At 44.7% G+C, this 22,301-nt stretch overlaps 1 protein-coding gene across 2 annotated transcripts in view; it reads right to left on the bottom strand.

Moving 5' to 3' along the window:
- Positions 1–22,301, bottom strand: part of MAPK8 (mitogen-activated protein kinase 8) — a 79,023-nt gene that overhangs the window by 49,772 nt on the left and 6,950 nt on the right. For both annotated transcript variants that reach the window (XM_030203165.1, XM_030203164.1), the window contains exons 2-3: positions 10,121–10,251; positions 1,154–1,283 (exon numbers count right to left, since the gene is read on the bottom strand). In XM_030203165.1, the coding sequence (XP_030059025.1) occupies positions 1,154–1,283; positions 10,121–10,242 (252 nt within the window). In that variant the 5' untranslated portion in view covers positions 10,243–10,251. The remainder of the gene's footprint in view (positions 1–1,153; positions 1,284–10,120; positions 10,252–22,301) is intronic.

The following is a 22,301-nucleotide window of genomic DNA, read 5'->3' as shown; positions in this document are numbered from 1 at the left end:
GCCATCGGAAAAGGAAGAAAACTTAAAAACTGGCAAAATAAACTGAAAATATATGGGAAGAGGAGGGAAAGGGGACCCAAACATGGGCACACAAAAAAATCTTCTCAAGAGAAAACCAAACGGCACAAAAAGCGAAGAGACACCGAAAAAGCAGCCTCTCTTCACCTCAATAAAAAAAAAAGAAAGAACTGCAGTATTTGCGCTCTCGCGGAGAGCAGGAAGGCACTCACGCATGCATGCTGGAGTGTGTCTCGTGCTTCACAAAACTCTGTAAAGCTTGTTATATATAAGTTCCAGACTGGGCAACGCAGCGCTGCGTTACCCCATTGTGAGAATTATGGCCTGCTTGTCCTTGGAGAAAGTACAAAAAAACACTAAGAAAACATGCACAAACATGTTAACTTTGTGCTTCTTTATTTTCACACTTAATATATAAAATGGAAAAATACTTAAAAGATTAACTCTGCCCACTAGAAAGCCTATTTTCTGTATGCAAAAACCCTGGACAATTTTAAGCGATTATTTCTGTTTTAGGTGCAGAAACTACATGGCTAGAATATCAAATATAAAGGAAGTTCCAAAAATCACAAAAACGCCAGGAGCCACTGTATTAAACATTAAAGATCCAGATGAAACAGCTTACTTTATAAAATAGCACCTATGTAGATGCCTTCTTACCCTCTTATCCTAGGCTTCCTGGTATAAAATGACCCTGAAGAAGTCTTTTCCTGGTTTGGCACTGGGTATTTTGAATGACAGACCATTGTTGATAGTAATGATGGAGACTTTAGCTATGGCTAAAGATACAAAGAAATGATGGTAATGAATAGAAATAAAAATAAAACATAAAAAAGAAAATATGATACCTTTTTTATTGGACTAACTTAGCCCAATAAAAAAGGTATCATCTTATTTTCTTTTCTATGTTTTATTTTATTTCTATTGATCACCTTTAAAAGTGGACTAACCGCTACCACATTTCTCTACTAAAGAAATTATGGAAACCAAATCCCACATTTATGCTTACATGTACAAAAAAAAAGTCTCAGCCCATATTTGTGATTGTCCGTAACTACTATTAGCTATGAATTTTTGTACACAGTTTTTGATCCTTATATTACTCTCATTATGAATGTAAAAAATGTGCACTTACATTTTTGTGGTTGACACACTTCATGAGAACAAGTTCTCTGTAGGCCCTTTTGGCATGGGTCTGATTCTGAAACGGCCGACTCAACTTCTTGATTGCAACATTTCTTTCAAGAACACAATCATAAGCTGCACTGTAATAAAAACCAGCTTGAGTCACACAAACAAAATAGGTTTATGTCAAGGAAGACAATCCACAAAGGAACAAATACACAAGATGCAGTGAGCCTGCTCTTCAGACAAGGATCACTTAGGGGTGTAATTATCAACATGGGCTTCCATTAAGCTAATTATTTTAGCACAGGTCCCATTTTATACAATGAGACCTAGTTACTAATTAACTGGGTTCAACAGAAAAATAACACACCTTAACAGTCGCCCACCTTTCGCAGCTTTTTTGATTAGATAAGTTAATCTATAAAAGAAATGCAACAACTGAGGGAGGTGAGTGGGATTTCAGGTGATGTGGCTCAGAGAATGACACGGGGACAATCCCTGCCCCGTCTCATTGGGTTCTGTCTCCATCCACACCCCGTCCCCGCAGTTTCTGTCCCTGTCCAATTCCCGTGGGCTCTGTTCTCATCTGCAGAAGCCTCAAACACTTATCCTATATAATAATTGTCACCTCCAACGTTCTATCCTGCCTGGGACCGTGGCTCCTGTGGTCTGCTAGGCACCATCAGTGACGTGATCCCCTCACGCCCCTCCCACCGAGTTCCAGACTCCGCCCTCCCTCCAATTTCAACCCTCCCCCCCCCCCCCGCATTACGGACCCCTGGACCCCCATACTGCGACCGTCGACCCCCCCTTCCCGACGAAAACACTACCCCGCCGCCGCCGTGTACCTGTGCTGACGGGGGACCCCAACCCCCGACAGCCGAAGTCCTATTCTTGGCTGCGCGGCGTTGCTTGATGAATGATCATCTGTTCAAGTTTCTGTGAGTGCGTCTGATGTCATACTGTCAGCACAGGTACGCAACGGCGGTGGAGGACGGTTGAAATCGGAGGGAGGGCGGAGTTTGGAACTCGGTGGGAGGGGAGTGAGGGGGCACTGAACTGGGTGGGACGGGGTCTGGAACTCAGAGGGGACAGAACGAGACAGCGAGGGAGGGTGGGGGATTGCCTTGCTAGCGCCCGTTTCATTTCATAATGAAACGGGCCTTTTTTACTAGTGATTTTATATTTAAATCTTTTTATTAAAGTATACAAAGGAACAATATGCTGTGCAACTCTTATATATAAATTACAAATAGAAAACAATAACAACAAAGAGCAGCTATAATAACAACAAAGAGCAGCTATAATAACCCTCCCACCCTCCTACCCTTCCAACCCCAACAATAGCCGACTTCTACTTCCTGAAGGAATCCTAATCCACCCTGTTAAAATGTCCAGGGGTACAAAATGCAACCTGTTCTGTATGCCCTAGAGGGGAAAAATATGCCCCATGAAGTACCGTTATGATTTTTTAATCTGTGGATGAGTAAGAAGTCATCAACAATCTCAGGATTCAGTCTAGCTCTCCTGTCTTCCACAGTCCCTCCTGCAATAGAAGATGTCTTCTTAGATGATGTACTGGTAGCAGGATGTACAGGATCCCCCCCCATGCAAATTTTGCTAGCTGTGGCCAGCATGTTTGCTTGTATTTCCAAAAAAAATAAAAATATTGTCGTCTGTAATCAAACATAAATAACAGTCCGGTTTATTAACAGGCTTCAAAGTAGAAAGTGACACAGGGACAAAGTTTGTCCACATCCTCACGGGATCTGTCCCCGTCCCCACCCCATCCCCGTGGGATCTGTCCCCGCGGGCTTTGTTCCCGTCCCCATCCTCGCGTCATTCTCTAGTGGCTAAGCTAAGTGTAGGTGAAAATTTGAAATCAGAAATAGCTTCTTAAACTTATACTAGCTGAAGGGAGTCAATGTAAAATTATGTCTTGCCTGATAATTTTCTTTCCTTTAGCTGCAGCAGATGAATCTCTTTCCCTACACAAGAACTGCTTGAGTACCTCCTACACCTTTCTGCGGTGGGTTTCAAAACCAACTCTAAAGGGGTTCACCTCAGTACGATGTGCTTATCACCGTGTAGGATGCGAGTCCATCTCTGTACAGTCTCTAGTTTGCTTCATGAGAGGTCTGTTAACAAAGCCCCCACCAAACCTCTCACAGTGTCATGGGATCTCAATGTGGTTCTCACCCAGCTGATGGAAGCTCCTTTTGAGCCTCTGGATTACTGTCATTTGAAGTTTTTGACCTTGAAGTTGTATTTCTGGTGGCGGTCAATTCAGCTCGCACCCTAAGTTCCTTCCTAAGGTAGTGTTGGAGTTCCATTCTAACCAGTCACCAGCATTTTTCCCAAAACCACATGCCCAGTCCACCTAGTTTTTAGTGTATTTTTTTTTTACCCAAACAGGATGACGGTGACCATTAACAAACGCACACTTTCAAATTGGATAGCATATTGCATCTCCTTTACTTACCAGGTTGGACTGTTGGCTGTGTCGGTAGCTCATTTGAGGTCGGCCTCCATAGAGGAGATTTGCAAGGCTGCAACGTGGTCTTCAGTCCAATATGATACAGACATTCAAATATTTGAAAGGTATTAATCTGCAAATGAACCTTTTCCGGAGACGGGAAGGCGGCAGAACTAGAGGACATGAAATGAGGTTGAAGGGGGGCAGACTCAGGAAAAATGTCAGGAAGTATTTTTTCACGGAGAGAGTGGTGGATACTTGGAATGCCCTCCCGCAGAAGGTGGTGGTGATGAAAACGGTAACGGAATTCAAAAATGCATGGGATAAACATAAAGGAATCCTGTTCAGAAGGCAAGGATCCTCAGAAGATTAGCGGAGATTGGGTGGCAGCGCCGGTGGTTGGGAGGTGGGGCTAGTACTGGGCAGACTTCTACGGTCTGCGACCTGAAAATGGCAGATACAAATCAAGATCAGGTATATACATAAAGTAGTACATATGAGTTTATCTTGTTGGGCAGACTGGATGAACTGTGCAGGTCTTTTTCTGCCGTCACCTACTATGCTACTATGTGAATCCATCAATTGGTGGGTTGTACCCATCTACCAGCAGGTGGAGAAAGAGATCACTGACTTCAGTGAATGGTATTGGACAACCAGCCCCTCTGTATGCTAGTATATGTCTCATCACAAAGCAAAAATAGCTCCACACGAACAGGAAAACCTTCCTCACCAGAAGGGAAACTTCAACAGAACAATAGTATTACAAATTGTAAATGCAACTCTGTCCAAACTTTGACATTCATGTATTAAACTGCAAGAAACAAAACAGCTGGAACAACAAACTGACAGATTGAATAGAACCCAAAAGGCAACGGTAAAACAGGGAGGGATGCTGGATTCATCTGCTGCAGCTAAAGGAAAGAAAATTATCAGGTAAGATATAATTTTGCCTTACTTAGCGCAGGCAGCAGATGAATCCATCAACTGGTGGGATGTACCAAAGCAGTCTCTAGACAGGGAGGGACACCGTCACCCCTATAGTCAAGACCGCCGTACCAAAAGAAGCATCAGATCTGGCTGCCACGTCCACTCTATAATCTCTTGGAAAAGGAGTGTACGGAGGCCTAAGTAGCCACCCGATAAATCTTTTGCAAGGTCAAGACTGAAGACTCCGCCCAAGGAAGTAGATTGCGCCCTAGTGGAATGAGCATGCAAGGATTCCGGTGTGATTCGACCAGCCAACAAATACACCGAGGAAATAGCCTCTTTGAGCCACGTTGCAATAGTCTGTTTAGAAGCGGCTTGACCATGACGAGAACCTGAAAGAAGCACAAATATGTGGTCTGTTTGACGGAAATCATTCAACATCACCAAACAGCGGAGGAGGACACGGCGTACATCCAAAAGATGAAGACTGCGAAAATCCTCTTTCCGAAAAGAAGGATGAAAAAGCGGCTGATTAAGATGAAAAGTTGAGATGACCTTCGGCAAAAAGGAAGGAAGAGTTCACAACGTGACCCCCGCTTCCGAGAACTGCAAAAAGGGATCCCGACAAGAAAGGGCTTGAATCTCTGAGATTCTACGCGCTGAAGCTACAGCCACCGAAAATAATGTCTTCAGGCTGAGATCTTTATCCGAAGCCTCAAGTAAAGGCTCAAAAGGAGAGGTCTGCAACGCCCTAAGAACCAGATTAAGATTCCAAGACGGACAGGGTCGCCGTAAAGGAGGACAAAGATGAAGCAACCCCCGCAAAAACCGAACTACGTGTGGATGCGCTGTCAAAGGGGATCCTGACACTCGTCCCCGAAAACACGCCAGGGCTGCTACCTGAACCCGAAGAGAGTTATAGGCTAAACCCTTCTGTAAGCCGTCCTGCAGGAAAGCCAACAGCTAAGCCACAGAAGCCTAAAAGGAGACCACGTGCAGGCATTACACCAGGCCACAAACGTGTGCCAAACACAGGCGTACGCAATCGAAGTAGACCGCTTATGAGCCTGCAAAAGAGTAGTTATGAACAGTGATTCCTTCCTTACGCAGAAACACTGCAACCACACTTGGAGAATGTCCGAGGAGCTGTAGCCAGACCAAAGGGGAGAGCCCGAAATTGGAAATGATGCCCCAAAACGGCAAAACGTAAGAAGCGCTGATGTTGCTGCCAAATGGGAATATGAAGATAAGCCTCCTTGAGATCCAGAGCGGTGAGGAACTCTCCCGGCTGAACAGCAGCCACCACGGACTGCAAAGTCTCCATGCGAAAATGCCGAACTCTCAGGAGATCGAGAATGGGCCGAAAGGAGCTTCCTTTTCGAGGCACCACAAAATAAATGGAATAGCGACCCTTCCGGATTTCGGCAGGTGGGAAACCACTGCCCCGAGATCCACGAGGGACCGTACAATAGTCTCGACAGCTATTCGCTTGGCGGCAGAGCCACAGTGGGATTCCAAAAAGGCGTCATCTACGGGTGAAGAAAACTCTAGGTTGTAACCTTCTCTGATTATGTCCAGCACCCATTGGTCTGAAGTAATGTTGGCCCACTCTTCGTAAAAAAGGGTCAGCCGACCACCAATCTCGGGAACAGAAGAGTGGACCTGCGCCCCATCATTGCGGAGAACGTCCTGAAGCCCCAGGGTGAGAGACGGAGGCTGCGGAAGTTTATCATTCCGAAAGGAAGCTTGCTGCTGGAAGCGGTTGCGCTGAAAGTTAGGAGCAGAGCGGCCCAGTCGATAACGCCGCGCTTCTCTGAAGCAAGGACAAGAAAAAGAAGACGCGGAAGTCCTCTGCGTCGGCCGAGTCCTGTCTTCTGGAAGGAGTCACCTAAATCCTTGACAATCTTTTCTAAGTCTTCCCCAAAGAGAAGCCTCGGAAAGGAAGCCGAGTGAGTCCCTGCTTGGAGGCCAAATCTGCCGCCCAATGGTGCAACCACAACAAACGGCGAGAAGAAATCGAGAGGGCCATAAGCTTCGCTGAAGAGCAAACTAGGTCATAAAGGGCATCAGCTAAGTAAGCTAAGCCTGACTCCAAAAAAGCAGAGACAGCTTCTAAACAGAGACCTTCATCCGGTTCTTGCTCCTGCACCTGATGAAGCCAACTAAGACATGCTCTGGCAGAATACGAGCTACAAATAGATGCCTGAAGAGCCAAGGCCGAAACTTCAAAAGAACATTTCAGAGAGGCCTCAAGGCGACGGTCCTGAATGTCGAGCGCTACTCCACCTTCCACAGGAAGAGTAGTCTTTTTGGTAACCACCGTTACACCAAAGCATCCACAGTAGGAAGACCATACTTGTCCGCGTGATCCGAAACCACCGGATAAAGGCGTGACATTGCCTTGGCAACCTTAAAAGTCCCCTCAGGATCAGACCACTGAGCCAAAATCAGCTCTTGAATAGCCTCATGCCTTAGAAGGCTTTCTTGTACTGGTCATCTTAAGATTGACTGAGGAAACCTGAGGCTCTGGATCTGAAATATCCAAAGCTGCCAATGAATTAGAAATCAAGGAAGGAAGCTCATCCTTATAGAAAACTCGCACCGCAGTAGGGTCATCCGGCTCTTCCTGCTTAACATTCCCCTCCTCAAAATCATCTGCCCTAGAAGGGAGAGAGTCCCCTGAGAAGGCAGCCAAAGAAGGTAAGGGAGACCCATGACCCTCAGAAAAGGAGGTAGTTCTCCTTCTTTTAGGAAGGAGAGCATCAGGAGCAGCGGAGAGAATCTGTCCAACTTCTGGCACAGCAGAATTCAAAGGCTGCAAAAGGCCCTGGGAAGCAGGCTGATAGGGAGACTTCGTCAAGAGAAAAGCCTGGTGCAAAATAATAAATTCTGGGGAAAAGGAAGCCTCTGAGCCCCCAGGCACTAAATGAGGTTCCCCCGATAGACGAACTGACGTGGAAGACAAAGCGATCCGAATCCGCCGCGGGCAAAGGCTCCGAAACCGCCATCAGCTGACTGGCGGGAGCTGCCTCGGGGGGGGGGGGGGGGGGGGGGGGAGGCAAAATGGCACGCGGCGCACCCACAGTGCGGGATACCGAAGACTCCTCGATCGGAGCCGTCTCAGCCAGCATAAGTTTAGCACAGCTTGCTACACAAACCTCCGCTGCGGATCTCTTTTTACCGCAGCGAGAGAAGCGCTTTACTACCTCCGCAGCCATAACAACACAGTCTCCGACGGAAAGTATCAAATTATGTGACTCACCCCACAGCAGAAAAAGGACCACGAACCTCCCAGCAACAGCGAGCCTGAGTTCCTGCTGCCAGCAGCAAACACTGAATCTGGCTGACCGTTTTGTCTCTTCTTTTTTTTAAATAGGCAAAGCTGGATCACAAACCCTGAAGCTGTTTATTTTTTTTTTTTAATGGTGAGGAAGGATAGAGCTATCAGGCAGGGAAGCTGAAGGGGACACAGGTTGAGGCAGGGACCCCCGAAGTAGTATGCCCCTAAGGATGGCACAATGGCCAAACGCCCCTACACTCAACTGGCTAGCCCAAAACTAGCCCAGGAGGAGTCCCAAGGAGCTGAATCCAGGAGCTGGTAAGGAGACATCCATCACCTGCTGGAGATAGCGATATACTAGCGTACAGAGGGGCAGGTTGTGCAATACCATTCATTGAAGTCAGTGATCTCTAGCTCCACCTGCTGGTAGATGGATACAACCCACCAGTTGATGGATTCATCTGCTGCCTGCGCTAAGGAAAGGGATTCAGCTATACCACCCTCGTAACCACCTTAAATTGAGTGAAATAAGGAAGGACACTGGAAATAAATAGAGAAGACAAAACTCCAGGCGTGTATTTTACTTGCTGGTTTTGCACCAATAATTACAGCAAAATTAAGTAGGCTGTTTTGCTTTTATCACTGTCACGGGAAAAAGTACCTCCAAAGCAATGCATGATTCCTCCTCCGACATAACCTCACCCTCAGAAACATCTCTACTAGGGGTAAAATTACACACCTGGCTAAAAAATACACTTTATTTTACCTGCAAAGCACTCATTGCAATGAGTTAAAACATCACAATGTTTATATTTGCTATATTGTTCTTCAAAATGAGTATCAAGGCCGTTTACACTCTAAATAAGGAGAAGGAAATGGAACTCCATCAAAATGAGAGGAAAGCCAAAGAGGGACAAGTGATAAGGAAGAACCTGTTTGTACGTCAGAAGGCTTGTGTAACTGAAAGGCACGTATGGCTCATCTGTTGGAAAGTGTGTGAATGCAAACATTGTGACACCAGATTTGGATCATGAAACTACAGAGAATAATAATGTCATCACATGAGATTTACATTTTTTATGCTGTGCTCCACCGTTAACTTCTGTTAGGTATGTGTTTCTCTATTTCCGTTTCAACAACAGAAAATTAAACATGAAAGATGATAAAGAAAATGAATAGTATTCAAATTGAAGCAAGAGTCTGTGGCTAGATTAATAAGGTAACTTATCAAAATGACAATACCACATAATTTTTGCAGTACTTCCAAGCTGTTTCTGAACTAGAATATGTATAGATCCCTTTTATATTCAAAAAGAATTAAGAGTGCACACTGGTAATAGGGTCATTCCATGTCAAGTGGTCTGGTGGTCCCTGCGCGACCATAAAGTTGATGATTTTTACAAAAACACCAAAAATAGGGTTTTTTAGCCCACTTTTACAAAAAAAGACCTTCTGGAAACTCTTTTTAATCATTTTCATTAGAAAGAGCATGTTTCAAACCCCTTAAAAAAAGTAGGGTTGGTTTTTCATCGCTGGCATATAAGGCCCTAGAAATAGGGACAAAGTTGAGGACGATGAAAAACCAACCCTACTTTTTAAGGGGTTTGAAACATGCTCTTTCTAATGAAAATGATTAAAAAGAGTTTCCAGAAGGTCTTTTTTTGTAAAAGTGGGCTAAAAATACCGTATTTTTGGCGTTTTTGCAAAAATCATCAACTTTATACTCAATTTGTGAACTAATGGAAAATATTAGGAGAATGAAATTTTATATTCGAAAACCTTGTGTTGATAAGTTGTTGTGTGCAAAGTTTCACGTTTATCACACCTTTAATTCCAGAGATATAAAAAGCCAAACTTTACAATTTTTTCGTGCCGCAAATTTTTCAGACCAAGTTTGCTCCATGTTTTCTTCATGGAAATCGCTCATGAAGATTTTTTTTATTATTTTGTTTAATAGAGCGCAAAAAGTTGTACAAGATGGCCAAGTTTTGTTTCTCTCAACAAAATATTGCCGGAGATACAAGTTGCCGAAATCTCTGAGTCATACCATAGAAGGCTGCAGTATGGGGTCAAACAGATTACTATAGCTCAGCAAGTATTGCATCAGCAAACGTAAAACTTTACCAATGTTCACTGGGGACATGTATGAATGTTCACAAAAAACATAATCGAAATCCGTGATGGTCGAGCAGGGCACTTGAAATCAGACCACTTGACATGGAATGACCCAATAGGCTTTTAAATTTTTCTTCTTACTTGTTTAGGAAGAAAGAGAAAAACAAGCAACTTACCATACTATCCCCTGTGCTCCAGAGCCTATTGGCTTCAGATTCTGATATCGTTTCAGTACAGTGAAGGTGGAGTCTCCAATTTCAACACTGCAGAAGTTACTGTCACGCTTCCCTCGACTCATGACTGAAAGCTTTGAAGGTTGAAACAAAGAAAATGAAACGTGTGTATATACATACATTGGACAAATGGGGACATACACGCACAGAGGTCAATTTAGCACAAATATGAAACTAATGGACAGCAACATTAATCCTTAACTAGTAAGCACTCCTGTTCACAAGTATCCCACTTGTGCTAAGTCAATCTTTTGTATGCACAAAGTTGTCATAAGAAGTTAAATCTGCAAGAGCAACCTGCTATGCAACCACCAGGGGCGTAGCCAGACTTCAGCGGGAGGGGGGTCCAGAGTCCGAGCTGAGGGGGCACATTTTAGCCCCCCCCCCCCCCCATGGCACCGCCGACCCCTGCCGCCACCGCCAACTTTGACCCCCCCCCCCCGCCAACGACCCTCTCGACCCCCCTCCTGCCGCCAACCCACCACCTACCTTTGCTGGTGGGAGACCCCAACCCCCGCCAGCCGAGGTCTTCTTCTTCTGGCGCAAGGCTTCGTTCTGTTTCTGTGAGTCTGACGTCCTGCACGACAACGTCGTCAGACTCACAGAAACAGAACGAAGCCTTGCGCCGGAAGAAGAGGACCTCGGCTGGCTTGGGGAGAGGCAGAGGGGAAGCAGAAAAGTATAAAGGAGAGGAGGAAGAGTGGAAAGGAAAAGGAGAAGTTAGAAAATCAGCAGGTAAGACATTTCTTTTAGCCCCTCCAGAACAGCACAGATGAATGGGTTATGCACTCCTACCAGCAGATGGAAACTGAGAACCACTGACTTCTAAGTGGGCTGTGCAGTCTCCCTAGAGCCAGTCCTCGAATAGCCAAGCAGATGACCCCACCAAAAATCCTACTGCCCACTCACTGTCCTCTTAGTGCTGACCGTCCACCAGTGAATCCAGAGGACCATGAGCTGCTGCTGCCCTTGATATGAAAACACAACCTCCCCAGACCTATGGCTTTCACCACCAAGCCATTTTGTTTTCTGGTTAACCAAATCATCACCTACACCCTGTAACCTCGACAATGAACATAAATAATTCTGCTTCTTCTTCATAATATCAACGGTACAGAAAATCTGACCAAGGGTGGGCTCTGTGCTGGTCTGGAGTAACTTAAAAGAAAGAAAATTAGCAGGTAAGACCTAATTTCTTCTTCTATAGCATCCCTCCAGACTGCCTGTAGCACACTTGCCCCAAAAGACACATCCTGATGTGCCTGCACATCCACATGAAGGTATGCAAAGAGAACCACACTACCGATTTACAAATCTCCAGAGGAGAAACCAGAGAACACGCTGCCCATGAAGAAACTTAGCCCTAGCTAGGAATGATCTTTGAGAAAAGCAGAACTTGCTTCCCTTCGGGCAGATAAGCAGATGCCACTGCTTCTTTAATCCAGCGTAGTACAGTGGCCTTAGAAGCTGCCTCCACCTTTCCTAGGACTGCCTAAAAAGTACAAATACGTGGTCCGAATGCCTAAATAGTTTTCAAGTACATCTGCAGGGCTCTGGAAACATCCAATTTCTGCTGATCTGCTGTCCCCCCTCAGTTGCCCAGCACCAGCAAAGAAACTGACTGACAGATGGAATTCCGACACAATTTTTGGAAGAAAGGATGGCATTGCTTGCAGGACTACTTGCTCCTTAGAAAACTAAAAGTAAGGGTTCACAGCACAACAGAGCCTGCAGTTCCAAAATCATCTGAGCAGAGGTGATAGCCACCACGAAAACCATCTTTAATGTCAGATCCTTGAGCGTGCATCCTCCCACAGGTTTGAACGGAAGAGACACCAAGGCCGACAAAACCAGTGTCAAATCCCTGGAGGAACAGAGTAGACCAGACCGGAGGGCGAAAGAGATGACCCCCCCCCCCCCCCCCCCCGAGAAACTGAATGATATCTGGATGGGAGGCTAAACACTTACAATGAACCAAGCTTCAAAAACACGCCAATGCTGCAACCTACACTCATAGGGAAGCTAGGGAGAGGCCCTTGTCCAAACCATCCTGCAAAAAATGTAAATGCGTGGTAGGAAGCCAAAAGTGGAACAACGCATTGATCGCTACACCAGGCCTCAAAAATACACCAAACTGAACAAACAAGAGAGACATAGAGCACTTCCTAGAATTCAATAAAGTAGAAATAATGCAATCAGAGTATCCTTTCTTTTGCAAACACACCCTCTCAAGAGCCAAGCCATAAGACAGAATGGAGATGATAGGCCATTCACACAGGCCCTTGCATCAAGACGGCCACCACCACAAGGAGACAAACCAGATTCCCATGCCACAGTCTGTGGGGCCAATCAGGCACAGCTAACACCACCAGACCATCATGAAACCCAATCCTTTGCAGAACCCTGCAAACAAGGGGTCAAGGAGGGAACACATACAGGAGCCCCTGTCAGCCAGTTCTACACTAGGGCATTCAGACCCTCCTTATGAGGATCCCCAAGCTGACTGAAGAACCACAGGACCTTGGCATTGCGACAAATTGCCATCAAATCCATGATCAGGGTTCCCCACCTGTCCACAATCAGCTTGAAGGCATCATCCCCAAGAAACCAGTCCCCGAGATCAAACACGTTTCTGCTGAGATAGGCACTAGGGAGATCCTTGAGATGCTGCTCACCCAATGCATCAGGAGGGCTACTTCCAGAGACACCAGTCCGCTCTTGGTGCTTTCCTGATGACCAACGCAGGTCACTGACAAAGCTCGAACCACCTGTCCCCACAAAGTACATAAGTACGTAAGTAAAGCCACACTGGGAAAAGACCAAGGATCCATTGAGCTCAGCATCCTGTCCACGACAGCGGCCAATCCAGGTCAAGGGCACCTGGCAAGCTTCCCAAATGTACAAACATTCTATACATGTTATTCCCAGAATTGTGGATTTTTCCCAAGTCCACTTAGTAGCAGTTTATGGTCTTGTCCTTTAGGAAACCGTCTAACCGCCTTTTAAACTCTGCCAAGCTAACCGCCTTCACCACGTTCTCCGGCAACGAATTCCAGAGTTTAATTACACGTTGGGTGAAGAAATATTTTCTCCGATTTGTTTTAAATTTACTATACTGTAGTTTCATTGCATGCCCCCTAGTCCTAGTATTTTTGGAAAGCGTGAACAGACGCTTCACATCCACCTGTTCCACTCCACTCATTATTTTATATACCTCTATCATGTCTCCTCTCAGCCGTCTCTTCTCCAAGCTGAAAAGCCCTAGCCTCCTTAGTCTTTCCTCATAGGGAAGTCGTCCCATCCCCGCTATCATTTTAGTCGCCCTTCGCTGCACCTTTTCCAATTCCACTATATCTTTCTTGAGATGCGGCTAGCAATGCAAGGTGAATCACTCTGGTTTCCAGTCTGACCAACGAGCCTCCTCAGAGGACCACAGACCCTGCGCCACTTGATCTCAACAGCATGCTCCCCAGTCCAAGACACTAGCAACCACAGTTCACAGAGGGGAATCCAGCAGCACTCCTTGCGAGAGATTGCGTGGATCCAGCCACCAGCATAAACTGTGCCGAGCCCTCCCCCATAGAGGGCGAAAGGTCTCCAAGGAGTTGGACTGAGGAGACCACCCAGAGAGAAGAACTTCCTACAGTGGCCTCTTATGCGCTCTGGCCCATTGCACCACTTCCAGACTCACCGCCAAGTAAGGGTGAACCAAAATCCCTTCCCTTCTGGAGCGCTGTGGCTACCGCTACCACTACCTTGGAAAAAGTATGTGGAGCTGTCGCCAACCTGAAAGGGAGAGCACAAAATTGATAATGCCTTCCCAAAATTGCAAAGTGAAGGAATCTCTGGTGAGCCTGCCAAATCGGAATATGATGATACACCTCCATCAGATCCAGGGACATGAGGAACTCTCCTGATTGCACTGCCAAAATGACAGACCTCAAGGTTTCCATTAGAAAAGAGGGTACACAAAGGGCCCAATTCACCCTCTTCAGATCCAAAGGACCCTTCTTTCTTTGGAACAACAAAATAAATAGAATAATGACCCATGTCCCTCTCCGCGTGTTGAACCAGCATGACCGCCTTGAGGTCGACCAACCTCTGCAGGGTCTCTCGAACAGCCTGCACTTTTCAGGGGGCCCGACAAGGAGAGTCTAGAAAAGCATCCCGCAAAGGCCAAGCGAACTCCAGAGCATAGCCCTCGTGAACCATCTCAAGGACCCACTGGTCTGAGGTAATCTGGTCTCACCTCCATTCAACTTTGCTCCCACCAGAACCAGAGGATAGGCCTTTGTAGAAATGTACTGTAATTTATGCCCTGTAAGGTCCAGCAAGACCAGTTCTAAGGATTTGATGGACTGAATAAAAATAGATGGGTTAAAGTTCACATAGTGTCAACAGTCTGGCCAAACGTGCTGGATAGATAAGTGGTTAATAGCAAACAAGACAAAGGGACGGTCTGAAGAAATCTCTAGGGTATTGTGTGTAAGGAGATGAAGCAATCTAGGTGGTTAGGACAAAATGAGCCGAGTATGTGAAATGACAATTACACATGTTTATGCAAGAGGGGGAAGCAGAGGTGGAGCAGGTGAGTGGAAAGGCAAGGTTTATGCAGTGATTATGCTGTGAAGCCAACCAATGACAATGGAGGAAAACTATAAACAAGAGTCTGGTAGGCTGGTTGGTGGAAGGTTATGTTAACTGGGCCATGATGCCATAAAGTCATGTGATATAGTAACAGATTTATGTGACATGGTCACGTACACACAGTCAGATAAACGTATAAAAGGAATGCTTTGTTATTTCAGAAACAGGAATCTTGCTAGCACTACGTAGCACTTTTGCTCCACGCTGGTAAATTCCTCCACAGGAACAATAGAAAGGAAAAGGATTATTCGTATATATTACTTATGAATTGTAATTGACAAAGCAGCAATTAGATGTCTATTTTCCTATTTGTAATAAATAAGCTTCTATGATAAATTAATGATTGGCTAATGGTGTATCTCTTCCTGTGTTCTTTAATCCAAATTATTTTATCCAGGGAATAAATGTCTGAAAGTTTAGCCTTGCATCTTGCAGCCTGTCTGATAAGGGGGCACAGGTATAAGGTTAAACACAGCCAAGGTGTTTTTCTCCAAGCAAGAACTTCACTAAGGTGAAGTGTTGTCCCCTCCCAAAGGGCAGGAGTTGGGATTACACCTGGATACCTTCACTGGAAAGTGCGACTGGGCCCAGTGCAGCAATGCTAGAGTCCAGACCCCCTCAACGGACCCATCAAACGGTCAGAGTTCTCTAAAAGAAATGGCTGTGCTGATTAGCACTCTGCTTACTAGGTCTATAATACCGAGCTTCTCTGAAACACCCTCTGCCAGAACAGCCTCTACTCACAGACTTAAAGCTTAACCTCTGGCATTCTGAGAACCTTGGTCTCCCTCTAGACACTTTACTAGCTTGTCGCGCTCTTCACCAAAGAGCAAGGATCCTCTAAAGGGAAACCTGCTCAGCTTAGACTTAGAGGCTGCATCTGCCAACTACCTCCAAACCACAGGGACTTCCTAGCCACAACACTAAATGCCACTGACTTGGCCAACGAGAATAGCAAGTCATACATAGCATCAAACCCATCTCAATTTTGGTGAGCTCAATCTACAAGCATCCAATCGTGATTGGTGCGACTGAGAACAGAGCAGGGCAGGCAATGCGAGACCAGCGTGGGACAAACGCTTCAGCTGGCGGGGATTGGAGACCCCATCAGTCAAAGTACCATTGTGCAGGGAAACAGGAGGCGTGGTGGCAGCAGCAGGGGGCGGCAGGCGAAAACGTGCCCCCCCCTCCCATCGAGGTCTGGCTACGCCCCTGTGACCATTGGTAGAGATAGAGAATACTGACAGACTTTATGGCTGTGACGATCTATATAGGAAGGTCAATCTGTATCGCCATATGTCTAGACTTGTCCGGTACAGATGAAGAGCCAAATTGGATTGTTTTTGTATTTAACTTTGACAACTAAGGCACACACTGTGACAAGCATGATCATAAGCAGCTGCTATCTATGAAGATATCCCAAACTCATAATGTTAGCTCAGGCCTTAGTAAGTTTCCTCAGGATTTAAGTGCTACCAGCTGAAACAATCCCTACACCCCAATCCTATTATTCCACAAAAGTTGAGAAAGGGGAGGAAAGGGAATACCTCCAAGGTCCACTGCAGCTCCTTTAAGGTGTGATTTACCAAGGCAAGCTGAGTGACATGCTGGTGCTGCCAGAGAGGTGTTAAGAAAGGAAAAGGAAGCTGCTGAACATCGTGGGAGGATGGGAATATGCTGGACCCCACTAGAGAGATGGAAGGTAGAAAATAGGGAAGGAAAGAGATGCTGGACACCACAGAGAGGAGGTAGCGGACAAGGGGGGGTAGGGTCTTGAGCAGTCCTGGGGTTGGAGTGGGGTGGCATGTCTGAAGATTCACCTAGGGTATCAGATATTCTCAGGGGAGGAGGGTTAATGCATATCTATGCACTTACCTTCTTTTAGAACCACACACTAAAGCTCGGTACATGGGTCCCTAAACCAAGCAAAACACAATTTTGCTCCCTAAAGCTCTAAGCAAACAGCATAAAAATTAATACTAATTACAGCTATGTTAAAATGTGTGTGCTGGTCAGGAAAAACAAAACACAGCACACATCGTTGTAGTAAGCTCAAGGAGTGAGATATCTCCTGCTCAGTCAGAGCACAAGTTCCTGCACTCAACAGAAGGAAGATATTTTAAAAATTACTGGTAGAAACTCGACCCTCCCCGCAAAAGTTCCTTGACGGTGCAGTGGGCCATGGACCTCTAACACTACCAAACCCCCCTCCTCAAGAAATTCTTGGTAGCCCGGATACCCCTGATTCCTGACACCTTATGCCAAATGTTTCCATGGTTACACCATCCAATTCCTCACCATAATTACCCTGGTGGGCCTAGTGGACCCACCACCTCAAGCTACTTCTCTAGAACCCCTGAATCCTACTTTTAAAGCTGGGAGGCAAGAGCAATACTCACCTTCTCCTGCCTCCATTCCACCATCTTGAAAAATGGTAGTCCTGATCAAATGCAGTGCACCCTGAGACGAACTCTGAGGGGTCAGTCTGCCAAAGTTGTCCTTATTTGGCAGGTCAGGCACTACCATTTTCCAAGATGGTGGAGGCAGAAGCAAAAGGGCATTACTCCTTCCCAAGGAAAACCTCGTTTTGAACATGCTCAACCACTGCGTTTCATTCTCCACTGGTTGCCTGTGAAGGAACAATCTGCTCTTTAACTCATAAAATCATTTACGGGCAAGCTCCGGAGTATATGCTTGGTCTTATTGACCTCCCGCCCAGAAACGCAGTAGCTACCTCGCGTTCTTATCTCAACCTGCACTTCCCAAGTTGTAAAGGCGTCAGATACAAATCTATCTTCTCTTTGTCTTTCCATTACTCCAGTGCTAAGAATTGGAATGCTTTGCCAAAATACGTAAAAATGCAAAGGGATCACCAACTGTTCAAGAAGCTGCTGAAAAATCACCTATTTGGATTAACCTACTCCCCCCATAGTCTTACCGAATGATATGCCCTTTCCATGCTTCCTGTCTTTTACTACAACTCTTCTGTACTGAACTGTAATTTTTATTAATCCTATGTAAACCACATTGTGCCTGCATGTGTGGGAAAATGTGGGGTAGAAATGTACTATAAATAAATAAATAAATAAATAAACCTCCTTGTTTCTTCCTAACAACTTACTAGTATGCATGGGGTGGGGGGAGGAGTCACCCTTTGCTTTCATGCTGCATCATGATGCCAGCCTTGAGCTGGCAAAGATTCAGCACCATAAAATACCACAGAGAAACTTTTTTATATCATGAAGCAATTTTTAATGCAGCAATTTGCATGATCACAGTGCTATCCTTCGGCACAGTAGCTTTACACTATTTCTCGTGCTAATTTTTCTTCCTGTACTGGAAAGTAGGATTAGTATGGGAAAGTCAAGAGTAAACTGCTGTGCTAACAGGTAGTACAGCTTACTATATCTGCCCCTTGGTAAAGAGGATGGTGACAGAGGAGAGCAGAGGACAAACAAATACATACATACACTTTGCACTTCTGTGCCGCATAATACCTCCAGGTTCAAAGCGGTTTACATACAAGAAACCAAGTCAAACTCTTGGGATTTCAAGGAGAAACACACCTACCACAAAGAGTGGTTTATAGGTGTTTCTTAAAGGAAGAAGTGTCTAGTTGAAAGTTTACACAAGGATACAGATCTATAATTTGGGGGCTTGAACGGACAGAAGCTGATTAAATATCTTAAAATCACATTATCCCTTTAATGGAAGGTTAAACAGGAAATGAAGATCTTAAAAAGCTAGTTTCATTGTAGGTAACTACCTAACTAAGCTAACAAAAGCAACAGTGGTTACAATATCAATAAAGAATACTGTGAAACCACAAAAATTCATAGCAGATTATTTTGAACAACTTAAACCAAGGAACCTGCTTAAGAAACAGACTATTTGCAGGCCCTTAAACACAAATGGTGCAGGCGATACATCTTCTATGTGCATAATTATCCATGAATAACACCTAAATCAGTGGCTGCCAGAGTAATCCTTTTGCTTGGATCAGCTAGAGTCTCCAGACTCTAAAAAACGCTGGGCAACTGTGCTCAGAGAAGCTTGGCAATTCTTGTGGTGCTTACAGCGGGATTCCTGCTTCCTCACCATTACTCAGTTCTCTAAGTTTGAACCATGTGGTACCGGAAGTTCAGATCAGTCTTCCAGTTTCAAGTCTCACGAGATTTCAAACCGTGAGACCAACCCCAATTTCCGGTACTACACAGCTCAAGCTTGCAGCGAGTCACGTCGCAGTGGTGAAGCAGGAATCCTACAGCTAAAGACAGTTGAGGGGAAGGACTAGGTGAAGACCGGGGGGGGGGGGGGGGGGGGGGGGGGGGGGAGGAGGGCACATGAGACAGAGAGAGACTGGATGAAGGCTGAAAGGGGGCAGGAACAACACCTTTGTATTTTACCACTATCTGACCAAACATGTGGCAAAATGTCACAGTGCATGTTTTGACCCTCCAAATGTTACAAAATAAAAAATGTGGCTGCCTGATAGAAAAAGGTTGGACAAGCCTGGTATAGTCTATGAACAACAAAGTATAGCCTATGAAATAAAATGCATGCTAAAACCCAATCTTACTTTCTCTTGCCTTTTCAGTATAATTGTGTTATATCAGGCTTTAAATGTACCTTTTACATCCAGAGTGCACATATGCTCAAATGGACACAAGAATGTGACCCTTCAATATTGACATTTCCCCCAGAGCTAAAAGAAACATCAAACTGATGGCAGAGAAACTTGGCATCTCATGAATGCTTCAAATGTTTCCCCAGTAAATGTCCACACAAACATCTGCATTTTACTTTTGAACTTTTTATTTTACCTGCTGCGTACTTCGTTTTACCAAAGGTAAATCGTGCCAAACGAATCTCATTGAATTCTTTGACTGGGTGACCGGAGAACTGAATCAGGGACGTGCTATAGACATAATCTACTTAGATTTCAGCAAAGCTTTTGACATGGTTCCCCACAGGAGGCTCTTGAATAAACTTGACAGGACCTGACGTGGTGAACTGGATTAGGAACTGGTTGACGGACAGATGGCAGAGGGTGGTGGTTAATGGAATTTGCTCGGATGAGGGAAAGGTGAGTAGTGGAGTGCCTAAGGGGATCGGTGCTGGGGCCGATTCTGTTCAATATATTTGTGGGTGGCATTGCTGAAGGGTTAGAAGGTAAAGTTTGCCTTTCTGCAGATGATACTAAGATTTGTAACAGAGTGGACACCCCAGAGGGAGTGGAAAACATGAAAAAGGATCTGCAGAAGCTACAAGAATGGTCTAAGTTTTGGCAATTAAAATTCAATGAAAAAAAATGCAAAGTGATGAACTTACGGAGTAGAAATCCACGGGAGACGTATGTGTTAGGCAGCGAGAGTCTGATATGTACAGACAGGGAAATGGATCTTGGGGTGATAGTATCTGAGGCGCTGAAGGCGACAAAACAGTGTGACAAGGCGGTGGCCATAGCTAGAAGGTTGCTAGGCTGTGTAGAGAGAGGTGTGACCAGCAGAAGAAAAGAGGTTTTAATGCCCCTGTATAAGACGTTGGTGAGGCCCCACCTGAAGTATTGTGTTCAGTTTTGGAGGCCATGTATCTTGCTAAGGATGTAAAAAAAAAAATTGAAGCTGTGCAAAGAAAAGCTACAAGAATGGTATGGGAGTTGCGTTACAAGACGTATGAGGAGAGACTTGCTGACCTGAACATGTATACCCTGAAGGAAAGGAGAAACGGGTGATATGATATAGACATTCAAATATTTGAAAGGTATTAATCTGCAAACGAACCTTTTCCGTAGATGGGAAAGGCGGTAGAACTAGAGGACATGAAATAAGATTGAAGGGGGCAGACTCAAGAAAAATGTCAGGAAGTATTTTTTCACGGAGAGAGTGGTGGATACTTGGAATGCCCTCCCACGGGAGGTGGTGGAGATGAAAACAGTAACGGAATTCAAAAATGTGTGGGATAAACAAAGGAATTCTGTTCAGAAGGAATGGATCCTCAGAAGCTTAGCAGAGACTGGGTGGCAGAGCCAGCGGTGGGAGGCGGGGCTAGCGGTTGGGAGGAGGGGATAGTGCTGGGAAGACTTCTATGGTCTGTGCCCTGAAAATGGCAGATACAAATCAAGGTCAGGTATACAAATAAAGTAGCACATATGAGTTTATCTTGTTGGGCAGACTGGATGGACCGTGCAGGTTTTTGTCTGCCGTCATCTACTATGTTCATATGACTTATCATGGAATAGATGCTTTATTTGTTGGATTTAACATTTGAACTCGTTGCTGGAGAACGTGGCAACAAAGGTTAGCGTATTTGGGTTTAAAAAAGGTTTGGACAAGTTCCTAGAGGAAAAGTCCATAGTCTATTGAGATAGCTATGGGGGAAGCCACTGCTTGGTAGTATGAAATGTTGCTACAATTTGAGTTTCTAGAAGGTACTTGTGACTTGGATTGGACACTGTTGGAATCAGGATACTGAGGTAGATGGATCATTGGTCTGACCCAGAATGGCTATTCTTTTGTTAAAAGAATAAGTAATATTTTCTCTGCTCAATCCTTTTCTTGTTAACATGTGGATATTTTTCACAATAATATTTGTACATTCGGAATAAAAGAGAAAAGTTTTGTATTTAAAAGTGGTACAGTAGTGAGCATTTATTTTATACTACTGAACATTTTTACTATATAATTTTGTGTTGGAGCAATGATTATACACTCCTACTTTAGCATATTATTGCTGTATTTGCAAGGCTCTTTCCAATCATTATTTTACTTTATTTATGTAGTAGTAGCGCTATAGAAATGATAAGTAGTAGTAGTATTTATTTATTACATTTGTACCCCGCTCTTTCCCACATATAGCAGGCTCAATGCGGCTTACAATGTAACAAAAATATCAAAGTTTTGTAAGGAGAAATATTACAAGCTGAATAAACACAATAGTAGTAAGATTTTAAATAAATGAATTTGGCAGTTTGGCTTTTCATATTTTATTTATTTGCTTGTGGATTCATTAAGTTTCTTTACTAGTGTTTGATACCATGAGATATAGAAGACTTGTAGAACATTTTGGGCTGAAGTTCCAGAGATGTGGAATCCTTAATCCAAGATACCACAGAAGATCAATTAACTTTTTTCTGAAAACATCAAGTTGGTTCCCGTTTGTGAAACAGATTTTTCGGCTGAGTCTGAGAATTGAACTGAAGCTCTGTATAAGTAGATGGTCGGCAGCAGATCACTCTCTCCCCCTTAGGCTCTGAGCAATGTGTTTTTTAAGCTTTAGAGTTACACTGAACAGCATATTTTACTATTTGGCTGAATATGAATAACAGGAATAATAAAAGAAGCAACGTGAAATCAGAGATCCAGTGTTTATTTCAGTAGGATTTATTTTATTTATTGCATTTGTACCCCACATTTTCCCACCTATTTGCAGGCTCAATGTGGCTTACATAGTACCGTCAAAGGCGTTTTCCCAGTCA

This window comes from Microcaecilia unicolor, chromosome 5, assembly GCF_901765095.1.
Source record: "Microcaecilia unicolor chromosome 5, aMicUni1.1, whole genome shotgun sequence".
Classification (NCBI taxonomy): Eukaryota; Metazoa; Chordata; class Amphibia; order Gymnophiona; family Siphonopidae; genus Microcaecilia; species Microcaecilia unicolor.
The sequence above is the reverse complement of the archived record's forward strand: the minus strand, read 5'-3'. Positions and strand labels throughout refer to the sequence as shown.